We start from the raw sequence: 20,029 nt of genomic DNA, 5'->3' as shown, positions 1-20,029 counted from the left end.
TCCATTCAGCAAAAGAGTGCCTTGGCTTCCCAGCAGGATAGGAAAGGTAAACAATCCATAAAATGTGGTCATTGTAAATTCAGACCATGGAGAGGAAGGGGGCAGAAAGTCACACAGAACAGCGCATGTGTGGACTTTGCCTGGGTAACCAGTAAATAATGACCGATGCTAAATCTCTCAGTGTTACCTTGGATTTAAAAGCTATGATGAAATCTGGCACAGAGCAGTCTGTACTTTAAAGCCTTAGGGGGAGATTCAAAATTCGAACAGATTTAAATTTAGACTAAGGCACCCTGAATCAGGATACAAATGTAAGAGTTCTTACTATTGCAAACACTTCTCCCATCTGTCTCCTAACTGAACCACTTCCCTTCATCCCACTGTTGCCGAAAGCAGCAGCCAGAGCAGTGGCTAGATTGAAGAGGGGCTAGAGTAGAACATTTTCATTTTCTTCCAAAAAATTTAAAACAAATAAAGCCACTTTGGGGTGGTTAGAACAAGTTGATCAGCTCAATTGCCCAATCTTTGAAAATAATTGCTAAACGAGAAGGAAGGGTCCCCGGCACTCTAGAGCAGTGTTTACTGGTGCTAATTAAAGAGGCTAAGCGACACAGAAGCCATCTACGGCTGACCTGCCCTTTTACACTGCAGCCACAAGAGCACAGCCAAACTCCCTAGCCCCACCCCGAATTTCTCTCAAAACACAGTTTATCCCATTAGCATCTAATATTGGCTTAACCAATTTATCTGCTATTCCAGGGCCAAAACGCTAACATAGTGTTTAATAGAACAGCCAACACACGCTGCTTTTCTGATTGCAATGGGAAAGCTTCTCAAGTCTCATCATTGAACATGACGCTCACGCTAGGTTTCCACTATCTTCCCTTCATCAAATCAAGGCAATCCCATATCCCCCTTAATTCAAATTTCCTTAAAAGATCTTTGGCTAACTATGAGAATTTAAGTCATCAATTCAGCCGTCACTTTCCCTACCCATCCCCCCACCCCCCATGCCCCGTGGCAGTGCTGGAGATGGAACTTGAGGCCTTGCGCCCTGGGAAGTGTCCACTTCAATCCATTAAGGTAAAGGATCAAACTACTGCACGTGTGCTATGGAGCTATTCTTTTAGCATGTTTAACATGTTCACTGTGTCATTTCCTTCCATGTCCAGGTTTTCTGAGTCTCACGCAGTGAGTGACTCGGCTGCTCTCTTCCTGGGTCTACAAACAGGCTCTGTCCCCTGCAGGCATCTTAAGTGTGAAGGCATGACGAACAGTTTACTCTCTGTAAACCATGTAGGTCTTAGTAACTTCTGGAAGGGAAGAGAAAGGCTTTCTGGTATTAGTTCAGCTTCTTCACTGGGTATAGGCTGTCGGGATCTTCCTGAGTTGATTCTTGTTGATCTTTTTCTATAGTTCTATAAATTTTAAAATTTATTTATTTATTTATTTTGGTTTCTCAAGATAGGGTTTCTTTATATAGCCCTGGCTGGGCTGGCCTAGATAAAATTAAGTTTTAAACAAATCATCACGTGGAATTAATCTTTTATATTTTTTATTTATTTATTAATTTCTTTTGACTTGCTTCCTTTATTTTTCCCAGGCAATCTCATTGATCATTTATACTTATCTTCATGTGAATCCTTATGTTATACAAGTATTAAAAGTTATCTTTATGTATATGTATATGCATGTGGGGGGTGCTCACAGAATCTAGAGGGGGTCGGATCCCTTGAAGGTGAAGCTACAGGCGGTTGTGAGCTACCCAATCAGGTTCCGGGAATGGAACTCATGTCCTTCTCTAGAAGAGCAGCAAGTGCTCTTAATCACGAGGCATTTCTCCCGACTCCAGTTTTATGAGTATTTTTTCAAGGTTATATATACATTTATATTTACTCCTTTATATTCTATAGTGATGTCCTTCTGTTTATGTGTTGCTTTTATTGGCTACTGAATAAAGCAGTTCTGGCCAATGTCTTAGTAGAGTACAGCCAGGTGGGAAATCCAAACACACACACACACACACACACACACACACACACACACAGAGAGAGAGAGAGAGAGAGAGAGAGAGAGAGAGAGAGAGAGAGAAGGGGAAGGAGGGAGGGAGGGAGGGGGAGAGAGAGAGAGAGAGAGAGAGAGAGAGAAGGGGAGGGAGGGAGGGAAGGAGGGAGGGAGGGAGAGAGAGAGAGAGAGAGAGAGAGAGAGAGAAGGTGGAGTTAGAGAGAAACACCATGGAGCTGCCTAAGAAGCAAGAAGTAACAAACCATGAGCCTTGTGGTAAAATACAAAATAATAGAAATGGGTTAATTTAAGATGTAAGATCTAGCTAGAAATACGCCACAGTCATTGGCCAAACAGTGTTGTAACTAATGCAGTTTCTGTGTGATTATTCAGGTCTGGGCAGCTGGGAAACAAATGAGCGGTCTCCACCTACAAAATGGCGCCCATACATTTGTTGCTAACCAGCTTAGCCAGCCACATATTTTGGGTCTGGGTGCTTGTATGCCCGTTCTGGGTTAGGAGGAAAGTAGCTGAGGGCATGCCTGCCACTCAGCACCCCTGCCTGGGCAAGCAGTTGGATCGGGTTTGCTAGGTGTACACAGGCAAGAAAACATGACAGATTCCTGTGGCCATACACAGAGGCATTTCCAAACCACGCAGCATGCTGCATGGCGGATTTAGCTTTTACTCAGACAAAAAAGTCTTATGTGCCATATGCTGTTTCCCAGAGTTGAAGTGATGAGCAGGGCTCCCACCCAGCTGTCATAGAGCTGGAGGTAAATGCACATCGGCCATACTGAAAGGCCAAGAGAGGCGGAGCCAGCTTCTAGGGCTGCTGCAACCACACTGCTTACCATTTTAAAATGCTCCTTGTCAGAAAAGGATTCCAGACACACAATAGGACAGATTGAGACATAAAGACCTCTATATGTTTCAAAAATGTATATAGGCTTGGGACAGAGAGGAAAAACAGTATAGAAAAAAGAAAACAAAGTCTTTAAAGAGATAGTAAAAGTAACATCAGATAGATGTAGATTAAAGGAGTAGCCACACAAAGATGAAAAATACACAAAGAGTTTGTATTATGCATATTATTGTGTTTTCTTTAAATTTTTTGACTGCAGAGACATTTGATTCTCGGGGCTATTAAGCCAAATCTACATATATATTTTAAAGGTATCTTGATTTCCAAATGTGACTCTAAGGATATGTTACTTTGGCAAAAACATTCTGCTTTTATTTCCACAGAGGATGGGAACCTGTGGATTCCTTCCAGACTAATGTGGCTTTATAGAACAAGATCCCCCCAAAAAGGTCTCAGTAAACCCTAAAATACTTCACTCAACATAAAGCAGGCAGCAGTTTGAAGAAAACTATGGCCTAATTCTCTAAATAATTCTTTATAAATGTTTGTTTTCATTTAAAAGGGATTGGGTATAAATCGCTAATGGTCACAGTATATCTGTTTTTTTTTTAAAAAAATAAGAGAGATATGATATAGAGATGAATACTTTGTATTGGTATGGATCTTGATCTATTGATACAAGTTTAGGGTCAATTTTGTTATATGTATTTCTGTTCTTGTTTAAGGTATTATGTTTAGACAATTCATTTAAAAATGTAATGTATAATTCAAAATTGTAGATTAACAGGTAGTCATTTATAATAGTTAAACTTGTAGTCATGTTAGTTAAGCTTTCTAGATATACAGAGATATATTTCAGTTAGATAAATGATCTTCAACACTTCAAAGACCTACAGAATATTTAAAACATTTAAATATTTTCCCCCATGGGAAAGAACTTTAATCTGAGAATTGTACATTTTCTTTCCACATATTCTGCTTTAAAATAGGAAATGGCATTGTAATCCGTTTCACTACAAGTAAAATATTACAAAATATTTACAGGAAAATATTAAAAATAACTCAAACATAAAAGTCAAGATGAAATAAACCTTCTTCTCCCCAGAAATCTCTACTTCAATGCCCACAGCAGAGTCAAACCAATACCCAAGACCTCTCTGAGATAATTCCCAAAATGGAGGGAATAAAGGGGGCTAAAGAGCTTTTAAAAAAAAATATTTTTTATTTTATTATGTATACAATATTCTATCTGCGTATATGCCTGCAGGCCAGAAGAGGGCACCAGACCTCATTACAGATGGTTGTGAGCCACCATGTGGTTGCTGGGAATTGAACTCAGGACCTTTGGAAGAGCAGGCAGTGCTCTTAACTGCTGAGCCATCTCTCCAGCCCCCATTTAAATATTTAAAACATTTAAAATGTTTTACGAATTTAGAATTTTCTTGAAAGTGAGATATATCTGCTTCTGGCAGCACCAATTACTTCCGACAGGTTGATGGGCTTTGAAGAAATTTGTTATGGAATTTGCCTTCAATGTGACAAGGCTAGCCATTTGGGCAAAAAACTGCTCTTTCCTGGACTGTTTAATGGTATGTTGTGTGAACTAGACATGCAGGACCCACAGAAAAGTGACTACTATTTTAACCTTCCAAAAGATGGTATGGTCCTTCAGGGTTCCTAATTCACAGAGGAAAATGCCAGACATTCTGCAGGACACAGAAGAAAGCAGCTGATGAACTCTGCCAGCACAAGGTAGAGCACATCTTCCAATCTCCTGCTTCATGGAACAGTCTGCCGGACACTATGGGCCCGTAGGCTGAAGATGGATGCCCCAATGTTACAAAAGAACTTGGGGTGACTGTCCAGACAGCAAGATGTCTCTGTCAATTCTAGAACTTTGGAAGTTGCTTATAATGTACTTCCTGTTTACTTAGGATATTATATCCTTCTGGGGTCTTTGATGGGATTGAAGACTATAGTTATAACTATGGCTTTCCTTGGTTATGATAAGATAAATTAGATATGAATAACTTATAGGTTTTAAAACCACAAAAACAACAACAGCAAAAAACCAGTATTATAAAATTTGAAAACGCTCACACTAGTTTTAAGCTTCAGGTCCTCCCCTTTAGAAATGGCAGTGTGATAAAGCCTGTATTTCCTGAAAGTAAGTAGTGCTGACAATGACATATGGCTGGGGAGTCTTCCAAAGAAATGGCTCCGCACAGCCTTCCCCTGTTCTTTTCTCTGCCTTTTAAGGTCACAGTAACACGACAGAAAATCTGGGACGCACACCATCTGTCCAGACAGTTCCCTCACTGCTCACTTCTCCGCTAGTCAGAGAACTTCACACCTCCCAACACTGTACTATAAAGAGCAGCGGGAGTGAACACAAGTGGTCTCTACCCAGAACGCGCTGCTGAGATGAACACTTCTTCTGAGGACTGTTCTCAGATCACACCAAGGAGAAGAAACATTCACCCTTGACAGGAGACCTAAGACAAAAGACTGGCACTTTGACATGACTTCCCGAAAAACAGATGTAGTGACTTCATACCGAGCTAAGGACGGCACCTAATCTGAATTTCTCACAAGATGATGAAAAGGATCCCTTTTTCTCACTATTACTGTGCTGGTACTAACACCAGCTTAATAGCGTTCTGGACATCTTGACACTCTTAAAATCCTTTTCATACAATACTATCTTTAGTCCTTAGAACAAGGCTGCATGGCAATGTCTAACAGTATTTCCACTCTGAAGTGGAGAAACTCTGTAGAGAACTTAACTAAACATTGCTGCAGGCAGGCTGCACTTGTAACATGTACAAGTGTGATTTAAAAGCTGGCTCTAGGATCTTCTTTTTTTTTCTTTTTTTTTTTTTCACCATTTATCTGAAACAAACTGGGGATTGCTAAGAATTTTAGAACAGAAATCAACTGAATCAGGAAAACATACTTAGGCTCACACACCTTCCTTAGACTTCTTCCTGTTTCCTTTGTCCATTAAGTGCCCGTCTACTTTGTTTTCCAAATTCATGTGCTTTTTATAAATAATATTCTAAAGGCATATTGTTTTCATTTTGGCTTATTTTGATCTTTTTTTAAAATTGTTTTTATTGAGCTATATATTTTTTCTCTGCTCCCCTCCCTTCCTTTCCTCTCCCCTTCTACCTTCTTCCATGATTCCCATGCTCCCATTTTCTCAGGAGATCTTGTCTTTTTCTACTTCCCATGTAGATGAGATCCATCTCTCTTAGGGTCCTCATTGCTGTCTAGGTTCTCTGAGATTGTGATCTGTAGGCTGGTTTTCTTTATGTCTGAAGGCCACTTCTGAGTGAGTACATGTGATACTTGTGTTTCTGGGTCTGTATGATCTTAATATCTATGACACGCTATCTTACAAGGAAAAAACTCACTATACATTAATTTTGGAATTTCTATCATATTTCAAATAAATAAGCTGTAAACATTTTCAACAGCAACTGTTACTTACTGTGCTGGATAGTCTTATGTCAACTTGACACAAGCCTAAGTCATCTGAGAGCAGGGAGCCTCAATTAAGAAAGTTCCTCCACAAGATCAGGTTATAGGTAAACCTATAAAGCATTCTCTCATTCTCTCTCTCTCTCTCTTTCTCTTTTGTTTTTTGAGATAGGGTTTCTCTGTAGCTTTGGCCTTGTCCTGGAACTAGTTCTTGTAGACCAGGCTGGCCTCAAACTGACGGCGATCCACCTGCCTCTGCCACCACCGCCCGGCTGTAGGGCATTTTCTTAATTAGTGATTATGGGGGAGGGCCAGGTCCATTGTAGGTGGGGCCATCCCTGGGCAGGAGGTCCTGTGTTCTGAAAGAAAGTCGACTGACTGTAAACTGCTTTTATTATGCTTAGGTATGTCCCTTGTATCCCTGATTTTTCCAGTACTTTAACGTGAAGTGGTGTTGGATTTGTCAAAGGGTTTTTCAGCATCTAATGAGATGATCATGTGTTGTTTTTTCTTCCTTTCAGATTGCTTATATGATTGATTACATTGACAAATTTTCATATGCTGAACCTTTCTTGCATCTCTGGAACGAAACCTACTTGATTATGGTAGATATTCTTTTTGATATAATCTTGGATTCCGTCTGTGAGTTTTCTATTGAGTATTTCTGCATCAGTGTTCATGAGGGATATTGGTCTATGATCTCTTTGTGAATTTTTGTGTGGGTACACTAAACCTGATAGAAGAAAGAGTGGGGAATAGCCTTGAATGCATTGGCACAGGGGACAACTTCCTGAACAGAACGTCAATAGTATAGGTACCAAGATCAATAATTAATAAATGGGGCCTCTTGATATTGAGAAGCTTCTGTAAGGCAAAGGACACCATCAATAGGACAAAATGGAAGCCCACAGAATGGGAAAAGATTTTCACCAACTCCACATCTGACAGAGGAGAAGTATCCAAAATATATAAAGAACTCAAGAAACAAATCAAATAATCCAAATAAAAAGTAGGGTAGAGATCTAAACAGAGAATTCTTAACAGAGGAATTTCAAATGACAGAAACAGCTAAAGAAAAGTTAAACAACCTTAGTCATCAGGGACACACAAATCAAAACTATTCTGAGAGTCCATCTAACACCTGTCAGAACGGCCAAGATCAAAAACATAAGTAACAGCTTATGCTGGAGAGGATGTGGAGCAAGGAACACTCCTCCATTGCTGGTGGGAGGGCAAACATGTACAGCTACTTTGGAAATCACTATGGCGGTTTCTCAGAAAATTGGGAATCAATCTATTTCAAGATCTAGCTATATCACTCCTGGGCATATCCCAAAGGCCACTCCATCCTATCACAAGGACACTTGCTCAACTGTGTTCATAATAACTTTATTCATAATAGCCAGATACTGGAAATAACTTTGATGTCCCTCAGTCAAAGAATGGATAAAGAAAGTGAGGTACATCTACACAACGGAGAGCTATTCGGCTGTTAAAAATAATGACATCCAGAAATTTGCAGGCAAATAGATGGAACTAGAAAAAAAAAAAACATCCTGAATGAAGTAACCCAGGCCTAAAAAGACAAACATGGTGTGCACTCATTTATAAGATGTTAGCTGTAAAGCAAAAGACAATCATGCTATGGTCCACAGACCCAGAGAGGCCAAGTAACAAGAAGGGCCTGGGTGGGGGGGGGAGGTGAGACAGAGGACAGAAGAATCTCCCTGGGAAGGGAAAATAGAATAGATTTTACAAGAGGACTGGGGTTGGTGGGGTTGGCAAGAGGAGGAATTAGGTGTGTGTGTTGGGGGGGGGGATACTTAAGAGAAATGACTGCAATTGGGGGCATGTTGGGGGCAAGGTAGAGACAGTAGAATGGAAACTTCACAGAATCTACAAGAGTAACTCTACCAAAGAGAGACCCCTAGTAATGGGGAACACAGAGCCTGAGCCAGTCCAGTCATCTTCTGTAACCAGGAAAGGCCTCAAATAGAAGGATTGGGACACCAATCCAGTCACAAAACCTTCAACCTACAGTTTGTCCTGACTACAGAGTGTTCTGGAACTGAAGCCTAGCAGAACCTTCATCAAAGAGACCAGTGCACAAAGTCAACTGACCAGGACTCCCGGGGGCTTGCAGAGATCAGGGATCCTGGAGGGGCCTGACCTGGGCCTTCTGCATATATGTCATGGCCGAGTAGCTTGGTATTCCTGTGGTATTCCTAAAAGGGAGAGTGGGGTTAGCTCTGACTTCTTTGCCGGATTGTGGGACCCTTTTCTTCCTACTGGGTCAGCCTTGCTTGGCTTTGATGTGATGGTATGTGCCTGGTCTTACTGTAGTTTGTTATGTCCTGTTTGGTTGATGCCCCTGGGAGGCCTACTCTGTTCTGAGGGGAGATGGAATGTGGGTGGGCTTGGAGGAAAGGACAGGTGGGGGAGGGAGGGGAAAACTGCAGTAGGAATGTAACGTATGAGAGAATAAAGGAAAAAGCTAGCTGAGTAAGAAGCCAGTAAGGAGCACCCTCTATAAACCCTCTACAGCCTCTGCATCAGCTCCCACCTCCAGGTTCCTGTCCTTCTTAAGTTCCAGTCCTTCAATGATGGACTAGAATGTGGAGGCGGAAGCCAATAAACCCTTTCCTCCCCAGCTTGTGTTTTTGTCATGGTTCTTCACCATAGCAACAGCAACCCAAACTAAGACACACATAGAATCACTGATTTACTTATTTCTAGGCATATTTAAGATCTTATACTACTTCCACTTTGTTTCTGCATGCACACGTGTAGGTGGGTAGGGTACAGCAGGCTGCATCTGTGCAGCTCAGAGGGCCATTCCTGCGAGTCGGTCTCTCCTTCCACTGGAGGTCCCCAATGAGCCAACTCAGGTTGTTAGGCTTGGCAGCAAGTGTCTTATCTGCTAAGCTACCTTACTGGCCTATTTCTCTCTGTCTGAATTGTAGAGTGTGTTGTCATAAAGCTAAGTTGTTTTTATAATTAACAAAAGTTTCAAGAGTATGTTCTAGGATCAGAGTCAACTACGGGATAGTTTATAACTTCCAGAAGGTTTGGATTACTTCCAAATCTCCAGAACAAATTTACTTTTTACTCTTCAGAAGAAGACTCAGGGACCCAAGAGAAACAGCATTGTTAGATTGCTGTGGTAACTCAGGGCCTTGATCACGCCTTTGATTGACAGCCTTGGTGAGACTCCCTTCTCTCAGACCAGCTCAGAGCAAGCGCTCCTGAGAACCTCCCAGGACAGCTGGGTTCCCGGTAAGCTGAGAGCATGTTAGCTGCTGGTGGAACCTTGGGGGACTTTCTCCTTTCTGAAACTGCTCCCATCGCCCCAGTTAGTAAGTACTTATCTGATTCATACTTAAACTTTTTTCCTGTTTTGGCCTGAGTGCCTCCGTTCCACATATGGTCAGTCTCTTCATAGAAGAAAAAAATGTCAAGCTTTACATCATCCTGTCCCTGAAAGGAGAGCTCCAAGCTGTCTTCCACCTGTAGGGAAAAGGAAAACCTTCACAGCCGAAACAGCAGAAATTCATCTTCATATTTAATAAGGAAAAATGTTTTATATAGTGAGTATTAATTTTAGGATGCGTGCTTTTTAAACCTAAATCCCTGTGAAAGTGGGATACTACAGTGGCTTTTCTTAAGCGCATATAAAATCAGTTTCTTAAACTGACGACAACACATGAGTAAACACCTCATGGTAGCTAACACTGTCCCTCTGCGGGGGATAGTGAAGCACCATATTGCAGAGCCCCCTTCTAACTATATGAGGAAACGAAAGGAAACTTAGCGTAAAAGTAAAGTTCACATCGGACTGGTGCATGTGTCTTCAACAGCACCACATAGTCACTTTTGTGACCCTCAAGGGGACGAAGGCTAATGCACCCGTCTGTGTGTCCCACTGCAAAGCATGGTGCCAGACAGCGGCCAGCAGTGGCGAGGATCTGCCAAGGCCGGAAGCTACTGCATCGGCATCAGAAAACTCTCACTATTTTTAAAAAAATAAATTAGAAAGATTACTTCTGATGGGGAAAAATAATTTTCCGGGAATGGAAAAGATTTTAACTTGCTCTGTAGGTTGCTGCCTCCCTGGGGACAAACGAAGAGCAGGGTTATCACAAAGGATCACGTGCTTTCTGAAGGGCACTCGAACTGTCGAGCTCATCTCGGCCACCGCGCCCTTGCCCACGTCAGCCTCTGAGAAGTTGTTCACCTCGGCACACAGGAGCCAAACAAGAAACTCCAGCACTTGTTACACGTGGCTCCGTATCTCTGTCCTTAGCGATCAACGGGACACCTGTGCTCATGATTAGTATGACATCTAATCCGAAGTGAGCATTTAATTAGATGACTCGGAAAAAGTGTAACTTCAAATAAAGTAGGTGGGATTCTATCTTTATATTAATTTTATACCATACTATGGCATAACAGAATGGCAATACTAAGAACCCAAGTCTTCCAGGCGGTGGTGGCACGTGCCTTTAATCCTAACACTCCAGGGAAGAGGGGGGAAAAGAGCTCTGTAAATTCAAGGTCAGCCCACTCCTGCCTCAAGGGGGAGGGATAAAAACAAACAAAAAAAAAAAACAACCAAACCAACCAACCAAACAAAAAACCCGATTCTCTTTTCATCATTATTAATAAAAGGCCATGTTTCTGAACTTTTACTTAGTAGTACAGAAATGTTAAGGGATGACAAGCTTCCCCAGCCCATCCTGGGAAGTGCTGCCATACACCTTGAATTACATATAAGCTAAGGTAAACTTTACAACTAAGACGCAGGATTAATGAAACTAAGTGGATTGTCACCAACCTTCCCAAACTTGTGTTTGAGTGGAAGTCCCGCATTCTGAAATGCCAAAATAATATCAGGTTTGTAATCTTGTATGAAAATTCCTAGGTCGACATCTTTGCTATAAGGGATAATACTGCATTGCCGATACCATCCTAAAAGGGGGGGGGGGGTAGGGGATAAAAATGTTTAGATTATATTTGGAAAATTGGCTATCACCATGAACTAACTTTATAGTAATGGCTATACTAAAGAACTTGGTTATAGTAGTTACCTTGAAGAGTCAATTCCCTCCCCCACAACCTCCCACCCCTGTTTGAGTGCTCAGCTTCCTCAACAGTTTTGATGAAGTCAGACATAGTGGCTGACACCTTTAGTACACAGTGAATTTCAGAAGAGCCAGAGATACACAGTGAGATCCCGCATTAAAAAAAAACAACAAACAAAAAACACGTTTTCAGGATACAAAATAATTTCCAAATAGATCATTAGCTTTAATAATATGTTAATTAAGCCATCCACTTAAACAATTGCTGTTCAGTGTTTAATCATTAATGTTTAATGATTGAGACTGCTTAAAGATGCGCTAAGAACATTTAATTCTGTTAATATACTTTCCTGAGTCCATAATCTATAGCACTTAAGAGCTCCCACAGCTCCTAACTGACCGGGCACATAAACAATCTGGTTAAGGTGTGATATTCAGTGCACACCCAAGGCAGTTTCTCAGTGCTTCCTGTGTGTCGACATCCTGCTTAGGTGCCCCGACAGTGTTCTAAGAAAGCTGACTCCCGAACATCACTAGTAACTCCCAAGTCTTCCCAACTAGCTTCTAATCTTCCCATTCCAATGAGTTTGAAAATATGTAAGTGTCTACAGTTATCCCAGTAGGCACCGCTATTATAAAAATGAAGGGTCTGCTGGGTGTTGCAGCTCTCAACTCAACACTTAGGAGGCAGAGACAGGCAGATCTCTGTAAGCTCAAGGCCAGCCTGATCTACATAAAGAGTTCTAGACCAGCCAGGGCTAAATAGTAAGACCTTGCTTAAAATACAAAAAACAAAAAAATTAAAAAAAAAAGATTAAAAAACCCCATCAAAACCTAAAAATAAAGGGGTCTTTAAATATCAGTTACTACACAGTATCAAATATAACTTTCTTGTTTTGTAAATGAAATAAAGCATGTAGTTAAGAACTCAAATCACAACAAATGACTACACAGTTTTGGTTACTGACTACAAAAACAAACATGCTCCTAAAAAACAGTTTAAAAGCCAATAAGCATTCACAAGTGATTACTATGTATTCTTTCATGCTTTTACTGTTTGGTGGTTGAGACAGGGTGTCACGGTCCCCAGTCAGGCTTTGAATCTGCTAGGCTGCTATGACCTTGAATTTGTGAGCCTCCCTCCTGCCTCTTCCTCCGCCTCACCAAGTCTAAGCACCTAATCTTCACCCAGTCCAGTGTACAGGACAGCCACGAGTCCCAGGCTGCACCCATTGCACACGCATACTTACTGAAAGCGTTTCCTCTCAGTCTAAAGTATCCTCAACTGGAAAATAAATTCTACAGTAACTTTTTAAAAGTTTTACTAACTGGAATTAACTTTTGTACAAATACAGTCACAACCAAAAAAGAAAAAAAACACAGATACAATTATAATCAACTACAATAATAATTGAGAAGGAACAGAAAAAAATAACAATCTTAAGGATCTAAGTAATTCTAAAGTCCAAGAAGCTGATGTAATGAATGGTGCATCCAGATACCTTGTTCAGATCCTAAGAGCTGGCTGCTTCAAACTGCAAAAAGTGTCTTTTCCTCTCTCGGGTAAACAGTGATGCCTAACTAGAGCCACTCTCAATGACGTGGAAAACTTATGGACCTTAAGCAAGCCTGTCAATCTTCCGCTCACTGGAAATGTTTCCTGCAATATTTAATTTAAAGCAGTCATAATCTCTGAGACAATAATAGTAAAATGCTAATTGAAAGATTACCTGAAAGCCAAATATAATCTACATGTCTGATGTAAATTTGTACACATTATTATAACTTTTAGTAAATACAAGTGGCCTTACAATTCTATTTTATAGGGCTGGAGAGATGGCTCAGAGGTTAAGAGCACTGACTGCTCTTCCAGAGGTCCTGAGTTCAATTCCTAGTACCCACATGGTGGCTCACAAGCATCTATAATGGGACCTTCTTCTGGCATGCAAATGAGTACATGTAAATACAAAAAAATATAAATAAGTCTTAAATTTTATTTTGTATTTCATCAATTACTTTCTTTAAAGGAGTCAACACATCTTTGCTTCATACATTAATATTTATTCTGCTTATAAATATTATAGTTCCAATATTACTGATGCTTGATCACTTCAAACATTCACTCCTAAAGCCAAAAGGATGAGATAGAGATACAACGTCAAAGCATTTTTACCTAGACAGGTTCCACTGCTCAGCCAGAAGGGCACTCCCAATTCCTTCAACGTTCTGGCTGCTAGTTGCAGCAACTCCTTCGCCCTCTTCCGAAAGGCCATAGCATCCACAGTGTTATCCTCAAGGTACTGCTGCAAGTTGAACAGTTATCTATTATAACACTTCCTAAACTGCTAGAAACATTTCCCTGATATCTGAATTAAACTTGGCTATTATATCTTTTTTCTATTGCAAAAAAAAAATTCCAAATTTCGGGGGCTTGGGTGGGTCAGCGGGTCAAGTGTTTGCTATGTGAGCATGAAGTCTGGATGTGGATTCCCAACACCCATGTAAAGGCTGGAGGTGTTGGTGTTGCTACATGGGTGGGAGAGGACAGAGACAGACAGATCTGGAGCTCCCTCGCCAGCCAGACGAGCCAATCCACCAGTTCCAGGTTCAGGGAGAGACACTGCCTGTCTCAAACACTACGGTGAAGAAGTTGTGGGCTGCGGCTAACTTGCTCAAACTGGTGGATGGCCCCACCCATGTGCCCGTAGGAAGCACTAATGAGCGTCTGTGGGTTATAAGACAGAAGAAGACATGAAAATGGAGAGGAGTATTTTGGGCAGGAGTACAGGGAACCTAGGAGTGGGAAGACACCCAGTTCCAACCTGTGGCTTCACAGACAAATGTGCCCACTTATCTACACACAGGCACACATGCAGATGCCCCTCAAGCCCTGAAATCAAAGTTCATAGTTGGTTACTTCTTAGTTACACATTAAAATAATTCAAATAGATTCTAGGAGAAGCCAGTTTAAAGGAAGAAATATGAAGAGCTAGGGTTCCCCAATGCTGAGACTTCTGAAACTGCTAGCAGTTTCCTCTGTCCATCAGAACTGAGCGGACTGGGAAGTTGGGAGAAAGGAAGAGCTAATTACAGAGCTAGAAACATTCTCTAAGCAAAACAGATGAAATGATGTTTTAGATGCACAGCCATGCACTTGTCTTTAGAGACTGGGTAATCAAGCAGGAAGATGCGTTCTGAATCAGACCATCTGTGTTGGGCTCAAGGTCCATTGATGGAGGAAGGTCATTGGCCAATAAAGAAACTGCTTGGCCCTGTGGGTGGAGTAAACAGAACAAAATGCTGGGAGGAAGAGGAAGTGAGGTCAGAGTCTCGACATCTCTCCTCTCCGGAGCAGACGCCTGAGAGAGACGCCATGCCCCTCTCCCGGGATGAGCCATGCCCCGCTCCCGGGCAGACACACGGCATGAAGCTCCAACCCAGGATGGACTAGGCTAGAATCTTCCTGGTAAGACCGGTTCTCACAGATTATTAGAGATGGGTTGATCGGGATGTGAGAATTAGCCTGTAAGTGCTAGAGCTAAAGGGCCAAGCAGTGCTTAAAAGAATACAGGGTCTGTGTAATTATTTTGGGGCATAAACTAGCCGAGCAGGTGGCCGGGGTGCTGGGAATGCAGCCCCGCCGCCCTTATTACTTCAGTCCATTTCCTTTTAGATGGGCAGGCTATTTCACAAGCGGGTAAGCTCTATGAGGAGGGGACGTTTGTTTGGGGTACTGTATAAAATACCCCAGCGTCTAGAGCAGCGTCTCTACACTTGACAAACGAACAAGAGGATGGAAGAAACGATGTTCACCGTGGTCAGTGTCCTCATTTGTAACTTAAAGGTGACACCTAGGCATCATAGAACTACTTCACAGATCGGAATCAAAGCCCTTTTGTAGAGTGTAAGGATTTATACTAATGTTATCCTTTACTTAGTCATTTTACTTTCCTGATTTTACTACCTTTTATTCTGTAACTGAAGAAACATCATGAATTCCTCAGTGATATTTCGCTATAGAACAAAACAGAAACTACTTGGCCTAGCAGACCAGGGTCTCTGGCTACCGGTCTGACCTAATCACTAGCCTCTTTCTACATGCCCAGTTATAGTAATAAAATTAAACTTCTCTAACATGCCACAACCTTCCTACATTATGTGACCTTATATGTTCCTTTTTTTTCAGTATGCCTCTGATTAACAAAGTCATGTTTCAGATCCACCCTCTGAGAAATATCCTGGTTTCCCTAAAAAGGCAGATGAGTTTGTTTTCCCAGTGTTTCCATTCAACATTTGCTAATTTATACATTTATAATACAAAAAGCCAAGTAAAACAGCTCCTCCAGGAACTTACAACAGTTACCACCTACATAGATTTTTAAAGTCTTTAAATTTTTCTACTGTTTTATGTATATGGGTATTTTGCCTGCACGCATATCTGTGCACGATGCACCGTGCACATGCCTGGTGGCCGTGAAGGGAAGACGAGGACATCAGATATCATAATAGAGTTATAGACGGTTGTGAACTGCCATGTGGGTGCAGGGAATCAAACCTAGGTCCTCTGGAAGAGCAGCCAGTGCTCTGAACTACGGGGCTATCTCTCTAGCACTTTTTAATTCTTGTATTTAGTTGTAACTGCTGGGTGTGCTTCAGTTTCCTGAGTGAGGCTGTAAACTTGTGAGAGCAGGCACTGCATTCTCCCTCCTTGAATCTATAGCTTTGGAATGCCTCCCCCCAGCCCGTACACAGTAGGCAAGCAACAAATACTGTTGAGCGGCTAAATGAAGAAACGACTAATTCCAACAGTATCCCAAAGGATCGTGTGACTGCTTCCCCCCCCCCCCCCCCAATACAGCAGGAGAGAATATATGTCCCTGGGACTATAAGGAACAGAATCGCCGTATGGATCTTGAGGGAAGAGTGTCCTGTGACAGAAAGTTCCCTGCAGCAAAGCGGCTTTTATGGATAAATAAACTGTACAGGACATCCTGAAATAAAACATCCCTTTCCTTAGTCACTACTTTTAGAGCACACAATGGAAAGAGAGGGCCATACCCTTATGCCTGCTGTAAGAGAGAATGCCTAGCGCTAAACGTGTAGAGACCAAATGCTAAGCCAGTAATGACTGTCAGTGTTCAAAAGCATCTTAAAGCTACAGTTTCCCCTCTGTTAAAGAACACTTGCCCTTCAAGCTGTTGGTCAGGAATCAAGAAGCTCCCAAAACAATATAAGATATCATCTTTGGTTGTATTCCAGAACATGAAGGTAAATAAGACCTTATTGCTGAAGACTCTACACGCTTCAGACATGGGGTTTAGCAGAATCAAGCTAGAAATGAAGACCTGATCATGGGTGCCTATCTCTTGTTAATGCATCTACAACACAATCTTCCTATTGAAGTCTCAGGAAACATGATGGAAAGGCAGAAAGATGCTAAAGGTGAAAGGACCACGATGTCTGCTATGATAGAATCCTCTATAGATAGCAGGGATATGCATCTACAAATCTTAATGATATGGTCATCTAAACAAGCCCTGTACAATGACAGCACCAGCCGACATTACAGTGTGGATGGGGGACTTCTACAAGGCCTCAGCTCCTAGATGAAGAGCTACAGGCAGCTAATAGCTGCTAAGAGGGAGACCATCCATTTTCTCCAGTAATGGGTCCCCTGATAGGGTATCCAGTGTTGTTTAGTTAGATCTTACAACTTAACCGGACTGGGGAGAATGATTAAAATTTATAGATTGCAGCAAACAGGTCCCTGTTAAGAGAGAGCCTGTGTACAGCAAAACCCAAACAGTAACAGGCATGCTACCTATTGTCCAGACCTTGCTTTCTACAAGGACCCATGACTCAGAGAAATGCCTGAACAAATGGCGGGGACAAGAAAAGCACAAGATAAACGTAGAGTATCTATATTTTGCTAAAAATGAAGAAAGCTGGAGATAAGCAAAAGACACAGAAGCTGTGGTGAAGTGTTTTCCACCAGCCAAACATGCAACAATCTGAAAATTAAAATAAGGATAAAAGTAAGGGGCTATAACTCATTAAAACAGGAAGCCGTGAGTTTCTTATTTAAATAATAAATTTGATGAGAAATGTTAGTATTTACATAGCTGCAAAGTAATTTGCAAATAAACATTTCTAGTTACAAAGGGGAAAATGCAAAGTCGCAAAAGCATCTACGACTTGATTAAATGGATGAGGTGACCGCCAACAGTGCTCTGGACTTAAACATTGCCACCAGAGGGAGAATGGAGGCCACAGGACTCTGGAAGTCCCCAAAGCTGCAAGATTCATAGACTTTGCCCCAAGGCTATCAGGTGGGGACACTGCTGGCGCTATCTGGGAACTGTGGAAGAGCTCCTGCTATTCAGCTTTTCTGACTGTCACTCACACAGAGATGAACTTCTTGATGATGCTTAAAACTGGTCTTGCTAGATGCCTTAGTAAGTCTTGAACTTTTGGTAATCCTCCTGCCCTGATTTCCCAAATGTACAAATTACAGGCATGGGCTACCACATATAGTTAGATTGAGATGAAAAGCAATGTATGTTAATTTTTGATTTTTATATTCAGATATAGAGAATACTCTGGTTTTTAGAAAATACTAAGCTATTTGAGGTTTCAGGATGCTGTTCTATAGCTCACTCTCAATTGTGCCACGAAACAAAACCAAACCAAACCCGTGTATTGTAACTGTTATGTAAGTCTGATACTGCTTTTAAAAAAATATTATTAAAGTAAATGAGAAAGCTAGGGGCTACTTTACCAGTTTTATTTTAAAAATCCTTTTAAATTCATTGCTATAACCATACCGTGCATTTCATTTCATTTCAGACTGTTTGGCGCCATCAAGTGTTTAAACGAGTGTAAGTTAACTTTAATTTGAAAATTTACTTATGGTTCTAACATAAGAAACAAAGAATGAAACTAGTAACAGGATAAAGATAAAAACATTCCCAAGCCTTTAGGTGATCCCCATCAGTAATAATATCAGCACCATGGCAGGAGGGAGAAACAAGTTGGGCATCACAATGACACGGGAGCAATTGACTGCCATGCATAAAATAAGGGGCCTGATATTAAGCCCACAGAATTTAAGAGTGTCTCACAGGGTGAGAGACACTAAGGGTTCACTGTGGTAACTGCTATGGCAGAGGTGGGCAATGCCCTTGGGGCAGGAAGCAGCAAACTCCATCACTTCTACTTCTTATTAGGCTGTGGTGGAGGCAGAGTTTGCCTACAGAACAGGCCTGCCCACACATGAGGCCTCTGCCTTCTCGCCCAGGAAGCTCAGGAGACTTGACAGTCCTATCGTAACTAATTCTAAGGAAGAGAAGGACCACTTGAGCTGCCAGGCTTAGGTCCTGGGCTTCAATGTATAACATCTGAAAGCCTTTGTATTTCAGTCGTGGATACTGGGCAGCAATATAGAAGGTAATACTCAGCTTCTCATTCGATTTATCCTAATTTGCTTCCTAATCGCTGTGATAAGCACATGATCAAAAAGCAACTTGGGGAGGGGTTTAGTTTACCTCACAACTCCCAGTCACAGCCCCTCCCTGAGGGCAGTCAGGAGAGGAACTCAAGGTAAGAACTGAAACACAGAGTTGGGTGGTGGTGGTGCACATCTTTAATGTTAGCACTTGGGAGGGAGAGGCAGGCAGATCACTGAGTTCGAGGCCAGCCTGGTCTACAGAGCAAGTTCCAGCCAGGGTTAGGCAAAGAAACCCTGTCTTAAAAAAACAATCCAAACCAAACCAAACCAAACCAAACAAACAAACAAAACCCCAAACTCAAACCAAAACCCAAACCAAAAAGGACTGAAGCCAAAACCATGAAGGAATGCTACTTACTGACTTGCTTAGCTCTCTTATACAACCCAGAGTCATTTGCGCAGACCCTCCCACATTGATCATTAGTGAAGAAAATGCCTGACAGACTTTCCTACAGACCAGTCTTTGGCCAGGGAACTCCAGAAATTAAAGGGCAAGTAGAAGAATTAGGGACCCAAATTCCCACAGTCAAACACTGTTTTCACGGGATCTCTGGTTTCATGTAATTGTCACAGCTGGACGTTTATACCCATCAAAATGGTTTGTGTATCACTAAAGTCAGAAGCCAGAAAGCTAGAACAGCAGAGGAAAAACTGAGAATTCAGCTGGTCTTTGTAGAGCACTTGTTTAACATTTTGCCAAACACACTCACACACTCATATTTAGTGCCAAATGTCTGACCAAAAAAAAAAATCCCTATTTTCATTAAGTCTTTCTAAAGCCACATGGTTTCTCTGCTGTGGTTATATCCTAAGTCATTTCTTAAAGAAAAAAAAAGCATTTTTAAAATAAAGCCTATGAGCTATCATAACTGTGGGATGAAGCCGGTGTTAATTCTATCAGGCTAACAAAACAAAGCAATAAATACATGGCCACTCCTCATTCAGGGAAGGAAAAGTGTGTGTGTGTGCCTGTGAAGCCCAGGGATTGCTTTCTAATTGAGACCTTTGGCCTTAGCTGGCCAGTGGCTGGGTTTCATACTTGCCATAATAGCCAGTAGAACTTATGTTTTCCTTTTTGAGATAGAGTCT

The 20,029-nt window shown here is 41.6% G+C and overlaps 1 protein-coding gene across 5 annotated transcripts in view; it reads right to left on the bottom strand.

The window, feature by feature from the left end:
• Fktn (fukutin) overlaps positions 1-20,029 on the bottom strand; it is a 42,866-nt gene that overhangs the window by 6,239 nt on the left and 16,598 nt on the right. For all 5 annotated transcript variants that reach the window (XM_041657122.1, XM_041657123.1, XM_041657125.1 and 2 more), the window contains 3 exons: positions 13,607-13,736; positions 11,187-11,320; positions 9,732-9,859 (listed from right to left, as the gene is read on the bottom strand). In XM_041657122.1, the coding sequence (XP_041513056.1) occupies positions 9,732-9,859; positions 11,187-11,320; positions 13,607-13,736 (392 nt within the window). The remainder of the gene's footprint in view (positions 1-9,731; positions 9,860-11,186; positions 11,321-13,606; positions 13,737-20,029) is intronic.

Source organism: Microtus oregoni, unplaced genomic scaffold, assembly GCF_018167655.1.
Source record: "Microtus oregoni isolate MIOR12 unplaced genomic scaffold, Mior012 000008F_ref0000371, whole genome shotgun sequence".
NCBI classification, from domain to species: Eukaryota; Metazoa; Chordata; class Mammalia; order Rodentia; family Cricetidae; genus Microtus; species Microtus oregoni.
This window is presented reverse-complemented; position numbering and strand designations above follow the sequence as displayed.